Consider the following 6,893-nt stretch of genomic DNA (forward strand, 5'->3'; position numbering starts at 1 on the left):
TGACTGTTCCCAGTAAACTGACTGTTTCCAGTAGGCTGACTGTTCCCAGTATACTGACTGTTCCCAGTAATGCTGACTGGTCCCAGTATACTGACTGCTCCCAGTATACTGACTTTTCCCAGTATGCTGACTGTTCCCAGTATATTGACTGGTCCCAGTGTGCTGACTGTTCCCAGTATACTGACTGTTCCCAATATATTGACTGGTCCTAGTGTGCTGACTGTTCCCAGTATATTGACTGTTCCCAGTATACTGACTGTTTCCAGTAGGCCGACTGTTTCCAGTATACTGACTGTTTCCAGTAGGCTAACTGTTCCCAGTATACTGACTGTTCCCGGTATGCTGACTGTTCCCAGTATGCTGACTGTTCCCAGTATACTGACTGTTCCCACCCAGTATGCTGACTGTGGGAGGACGTGCACCAGAAGGTGTTGGACTGACCTTCATGCCTGTGATCCCAGGAATACCCTGAGGAGAGAAGGAGACGCATCAACACAGAGACACATCACCACTGCTATACTGGCTGTTGCCAGTGTACATGCTGACTGTTACCAGTGTACATGCTGACTGTCACCACTACTATACTGGCTGTTACCAGTGTACACGCTGACTGATACCAGTGTACATGCTGACTGTTACCAGTGTACATATACCCTGAGGAATGGAAGAGACGTATCAACAATCTAGCCCCCTAATCGTCCTCCTATATAATTGGCCGACTCATTAATTCCCTCACTCTCCACCTCAAGCTGGTGTGTGGTGAGCGTTCTGGCGCCGATTGGCTGCCGTGCATCACCCAAGTGGGTGCTACACACTGGTGGTGGTGAGTTAGGTCCCCCCCTTCACTGTAAGCGTCTTTGGGCGATTGAAAAAGCGCTATATAAATATAATGAATTATTATAATTATTATTAACACAGAGCTTTAATGAAGGGAGTCTAAACCGCACTGTGTACTCTCTCCGTCAGCGGCTTCTAGAGGCTGGGGACTGCAGCTATAGCCGTATACCATCAGACTCACTGCCGTGGACGATTAGATATCCAGGGTACAGAGCGGCCGTGGGCACAGTGGCGGGTCAGACTTTACGATGTCTCATCCTGGGTTCTTACCGGCGGGCCTTGAAGACCAGGGAAGCCGTCAGTTCCAGCTCTGCCTGCTTCTCCCTGGAAACACACAGGGGACATGAGACACAGGCATGAGGACATGAGGACATGAGGAGACACATGAGGACATGAGGAAATGAGTCCAGCATTAGAGACACAGAGACACTTTACTTTAGTTCCGTTGCACCCTGGGATACCGATTGCACCTGGAGGGCCATCGTGTCCGTTGATCCCCTAGGAAAACAAACACACACACACACACACAGCACACACACACACACACACACACACACACACACACACACACACACACACACACACACACACACACACACACACACACAAACACACACACACACACACACACACACACCAATGGATGCATGAGAAGGTTTTCCTGGTTGGAGCAGACTGTCCGATTTTAAAGAGGCTCTAAAGACCTACTGGTATTCCTGGATTTCCTGGGAAGCCAGCCAGACCTGAAGACCCTGGAAGGCATGAGGAACATCTCAGTCATCAGGTTAGCTTAGCTTCGGTCAATACAAACACTAGAGGACACTCCACAGTAAGCTGGTCTAGAAACTCACTTAAGAGGACAGGGTGTCCGCACGGTCAAGGCTGAATGGAAAGGCCTGAACTAATCAGTATTGAATCATGACGGTAAGGCCATCCCTGATACGTGATGATATACTTACACGCGTCCCTTTGGCTCCAGGGGTCCCTGGCTGACCGTAGTCCCCCTAAAGAGGGACAAAGGAAGGATGGAGAGGGTCAGGGTCTGGCTGTATGAGGGAGTAGACAGTGCATTGAGTGTCGGGCCCCTCACCTTGGTGCCCATGGGACCGACGGGGCCCTCGTGGCCTTGCATCCCGGGGAACCCCATGACGCCGGCCTGCCCGACGAATCCCGATTCCCCCTGGAAGACAAGGATCTCGCTTAGCGTCTCCGTGTGGAAGAGGGAGCCCCCCAGGGAGAAGGGAGCCCCCCAGGTGGAAGGGAGACCCCCAGGTAGAAGGGAGACCCCCCAGGTAGGAGGGAGACTTTCAGAATAAATACACTCAGTATCTGTGTTCTGTCCACTGACCTGGTTGGGAACTGTGTGACGTTACTTGGCTCTGGCTAAGGGGCAGGACCTAGCGTAGCTCGCTAGCCTGGGGGCTTGACCTAGCGTAGCTCGGTAGCCTGGGGGGCGTGACCTAGCGTAACTCCTCTGGCTAAGGGGCGTGACCTAGCGTAGCAATCTGGCTAAGGGGCGGGACCTAGCATAGCTCCTCTGGCTAAGGGGCGGGACCTAGTGTAGCAATCTGGCTAAGGGGCGGGACCTAGCGTAGCTCCTCTGGCTAAGGGGCGGGACCTAGCGTAGCTCTGTAGCCTGGGGGCGTGACCTAGAGTAGCTCGGTAGCCTGGGGGCGTGACCTAGCGTAGCTCGGTAGCCTGGGGGCGTGACCTAGCATAGCTCTGTAGCCTGGGGGCGTGACCTAGCGTAGCTCTGTAGCCTGGGGGCGGGACCTAGCGTAGCTCCTCTGGCTAAGGGGCGGGACCTAGCGTAGCTCGTAGCCTGGGGGCGGGACCTAGCGTAGGAGTTAACACATAGCGACTTTAATTAAACTATAGGTTTAAAAATACATCTATTTATTTATTTCAATACAAAAATATGTATAAGATGTTATTACCGTGTAAAAATGAATATGTCATAAAGGTCTAATTTTAGATTGTACTTTTAATCATTGTTTTTGTTTAGTGAGACTACACTATTCCTGAGCCCTTTCCTTCCTCCACCACCAGAGGGCAGCAGGCTCTTTCATAACTCATCACCAGACGTGCAGCTGAAAGAAGAGAGAGATCTGATATGGGAAATAAAATGAACAAGTGCTTTGGGATCTGGGACCAAATGGTTTCCATTTAATTCCCTGGATCAATCATGACTCAGACGTTCCCCCGCTCTCCACCAGGACGTTCCCCCGCTCTCCACCAGGGTCGACGGCTCTCAGCTGCCTGCTGTCAGCACTCAGCGGGAGACGGCAGCGCTGCGAGAGGTGAGCGGCAGGTGAAGGAGCGGTTCAGTGCCGTGCGTTCTGCTCACCTTGGCTCCTTTCACTCCACTGCAGTCGCACTTCCCACACGAAGCCCCGCAGCCCTGGAGACGCAGAGACAGACGGCCGTCAGACATGTACGTTGACATTTAGAGCATTTAGCAGACTTAACATGAGTATATTTGTCATAAGAAGTTAGACACTATATCTCTGTCGGTAAGGTAAAGATGTTCATAAAACAAGTGCAAGTACTAACACAATTAAGTAGAATAATTACAACGTACAGTAAGTGCGTACATTAAGTGCGTACATTAAGTGCCAGGACGTACAACATACTATGGTGGGTGGAGGGACTGGGTGGCTGTGCAGAGTCGAGGTGAACTCTGAACAGGTGAGTTTTGAGTCTGGGACCTCTGGTTGATAATCTGTAGAACGACTCTTGGCTGATTACTTTTAAAAGGTATGTGGTTTTCTGATGAATCAAGAACAACGCATCAAAAGAGTCTTTCTTAAACTAATAGCCCCAAAAAATCATCCATCTTTTCTTTATATTCATGAATAATGTCACATCACGTCTTAACCTGCAGGTCCCGCCGCACATATCTGCTCATCACGGCTCATAAACGTTAATAACCGCGCATCACTCTCCACTGCTCTGAGAAAGGCTCCATGAATGCATGAAGGGCAGTCCGTATGAATACATGTGTTGTTCATGAAGAACATCAAGCTGTCACCGGGGAGCGATGATAGTCGCGGAGCAACACTCAGAGGTGGGATGTTCACGTTTCATCCTGAGGTCAACAGGTTGACATCAATATGTTTATTCTAAGAAACCCTGACCCCCCCGAGGTTCTCACACATCTCTCCCCTGTTCCCAGTGACTTGGTAATGGATACACTGGTCCCAGCATGTTACATCATTTCCTGTGTGGGGGTCTAACGTCCCAGGAGACCAGAGGCTGAGCTGGAGCCTCACAGCTGGACTCAACCCCCACGGCATCCACCCCTCGTACAGACGTACACCACCCACCACCCTCATACACCACCCCTCGTACACCACCCCTCGTACACCACCCTCCTCCCCCCCACCCAGCTTCCACTATGGGGTCTCTGGGGGCCAGAGCCTGGGAAACTGGCCTTCAGCTCCTGGCCTCTCTCCATCTCTCTCTCTCTCTCTCTTTCTCTCTCCCCCTTTCCCCCTCTCTCCCCCTCTCTCTCTCCTCCCTCTCTCCCTAATCTCTTTCTCTCCTCTCTCTCTCTCCCTCCTTCCCTCCCTCTCTCTCTCCCCCTCTCTGCCCCCCCCCCCTCTCTCTCTCTCTCTCTCTCCCTCTCTCTCTCTCTCTCTCTCTCCCCCCCCCCCTCCTCTCTCTCTCTCTCCTCTCTCTCTCTCTCTCTCTCTCTCTCTCTCTCTCTCTCTCTCTTCCCTCTCTCTCTCTCTCTCTCTCTCTCTCTCTTCTCTCTCTCTCTCTCTCTCTCTCTCTCTCTCTCTCTCTCTCCCTGCTCAGGGTTCAGGGCCCCCGGGGGTGTGGCCAGGAGGAACCAGCTGTAGGTCTGTCTGTCTGTCGGCCTGCTGGACTGGCAGCCTACCTGTCTGCCTGCCTGGTTATCGCCCTGTGTGTCTGTCTGCCCGTCTGCATTCATGTCTGTCGGCCTCCACTACTCTACCTCTTGGGGGGCCAGAAGCATAAATAACGTGGGTGCATATTTCCGAGCGGTCCACGTGATCCGGAATGTTCCAAGACCAACACTCCGGCTCTCCGAGGAGGATATGTTGAAATCTCATACATGGTTTCCCACATGCCGCAACACGCTGTAAGTGAATCAATATGTGGGCTCGGAAATCTACCAGGAACTCTGGGAACCGAATCATATGCATCCCCCCCATCACCTGACCGGGAAGCCCACCCTGACCCACCCTCCAACCCCCTCTGCTCCCCCTGGACCCGCTTGCGGACGGAGTGCTGCGTCACTATCGCTCGTTTACACACTATTCTCCCACTCCCACTCTCACACTCAGTGGGACTCTTTAAATCGTCTGATATCTCCTTCCATGTTTTGGTCACTTGCCATTTCACAAGGAACTCCCCTGTCCAGAATGACCGACTGTTAAACTGTACACGTGACATTTAACACACTTTGTATTCTCACACTGGTTTTCTATTGCGGTCTGTTAATGATTGATTCGATTCAGGTTGAGATGGTTTGGCTTCCTGTGTGTGACCTTTCTGCTGGGTGCTGAAGGCTGCTCTGTAAATAAACCTAACTTCACCCCCATCATCACACTCGGGGTGTGTTGGTGTGAGCTCTGATTAGATCAGAGTCTTTGAGGAGAACTGAGGAATGACGATTCAGCGATGATATGGAACCAGGCGAGTGTTCAGCCAGCCTGGCCGACAGAGGAGCGTACTGAGCCAGGAGAGGAGAGAGAGGAGAGGAGAGAGAGAGAGGGGGGGGGGGGGGGGGGGGGGGGGAGAGGAGAGAGAGGAGAGGAGAGAGAGGGAGGAGAGGGAGGAGAGGATAGAGAGGAGAGAGAGGAGAGAGAGGAGAGGAGAGAGAGGAGATGGATGGGAGGAGAGAGAGGAGAGGAACAGGAAACCACAGGACCCAGCCCCCAGCTGAGGGTGATTAGGAGTTATTCCAGCCTTCCCCTCGTCACCTGGTGGCCTCGTCTGGAGGGATCTGGCTCCCCCACTTTACACCCAGCAGACATTCCATCGGATGGCCAGTGTGTGTGTGTGTGTGGTGGGGGGGGGGGGGGGGGGGGGGGGGGACTGCAGGTGCAAGAGTACGTGTGTGTGTTTGTGTGTGTGTTGTGACTGCAGGTACGTGTGTGTGTGTGTGTGTGTGTGTGTGGTGAGTGCAAGAACATCAAAGCAGCGCTGCGGTCCTCCTGATAGATAAGGTCCCCCCCAGTCTTCCTCGCTGGGCTAGAGCCCCTCAAACCCAAACAGCAGGTGGGAGCCCCCCTAGCAGCGTCACGCTCACCGGACCCCAGCTCTGGGTCTATCGGGTGTCAGCAGAACCGTCTCATCCATGACGACGCTGGGCCATGGTGAGGGAGGGGAGGGAGGGGGAGGAGAGGCATTTCTGCAGCATTGCTCGGTGCGTTGGATCCCGTTCACACGCGAGGCAGGTGGAACCAAATAAACACCGGATTGGTTAAAGCCAGACACAGGTTGTGTAAGTGTGTGTGTGTCTCTGTGAATGTGTGTGTGTGTGTGTGTGTGTGTGTGTGTGTGTGTGTGTGTGTGTGTGTGTTGTGTGTGTGTGTGTGTGTGTGTGTGTGTGTGTCTGTGTGTGTGTGTGTGTCTGTGTGTGTGTGTGTGTGTGTGTGTGTCTGAGTGTGTATGTGAGTGTCGGCCGATGATCACCGTGGATACGCGGTGGTGTGTGACTTCCCTCATCATGATTGTTTACAGAGGCCTTGTGGTGAAGTGTAGCTTCTCTGGCCAGCTTGAGTCTATTATTATTCCTGGATTGCTATGATGATGATGATGTTGATGATGATGATGATGATGATGATGATGATGATGATGATGCTTGGCAACCAAAACACACATTGCAGCACTAAGAGGCTGAGTGGTGTATGTGTGTGTGTGTGTGAGTGTGTGTGTGTGTGTGTGTGTGTGTGTGTGTGTGTGTGTGTGTGTGTGTGTGTGTGTGTGTGAGTGTGTGTGTGTGTGTGTGTGTGTGTGTGTGTGTGTGTGTGTGTGTGTGTCGGCCGATCGATCACCGTGGATACGCGGTGGTGTGTGACTTC

The 6,893-nt window shown here is 52.6% G+C and overlaps 2 protein-coding genes across 2 annotated transcripts in view; one reads left to right on the top strand and one right to left on the bottom strand.

The window, feature by feature from the left end:
• col4a1 (collagen, type IV, alpha 1) overlaps positions 1–1,650 on the bottom strand; it is a 25,647-nt gene extending 23,997 nt beyond the window's left edge. Inside the window, exons 1-4 of the mRNA XM_060040551.1 lie at positions 1,546–1,650; positions 1,273–1,335; positions 1,108–1,161; positions 442–468 (exon numbers count right to left, since the gene is read on the bottom strand). Coding sequence (XP_059896534.1) covers positions 442–447 — 6 coding nt within the window. The 5' untranslated portion in view covers positions 448–468; positions 1,108–1,161; positions 1,273–1,335; positions 1,546–1,650. The remainder of the gene's footprint in view (positions 1–441; positions 469–1,107; positions 1,162–1,272; positions 1,336–1,545) is intronic.
• ube2al (ubiquitin conjugating enzyme E2 A, like) overlaps positions 1–6,893 on the top strand; it is a 113,475-nt gene that overhangs the window by 98,292 nt on the left and 8,290 nt on the right. The window lies entirely within an intron of this gene.

The sequence above is a fragment of the Gadus macrocephalus genome, chromosome 20, assembly GCF_031168955.1.
Source record: "Gadus macrocephalus chromosome 20, ASM3116895v1".
NCBI lineage: Eukaryota > Metazoa > Chordata > Actinopteri > Gadiformes > Gadidae > Gadus > Gadus macrocephalus.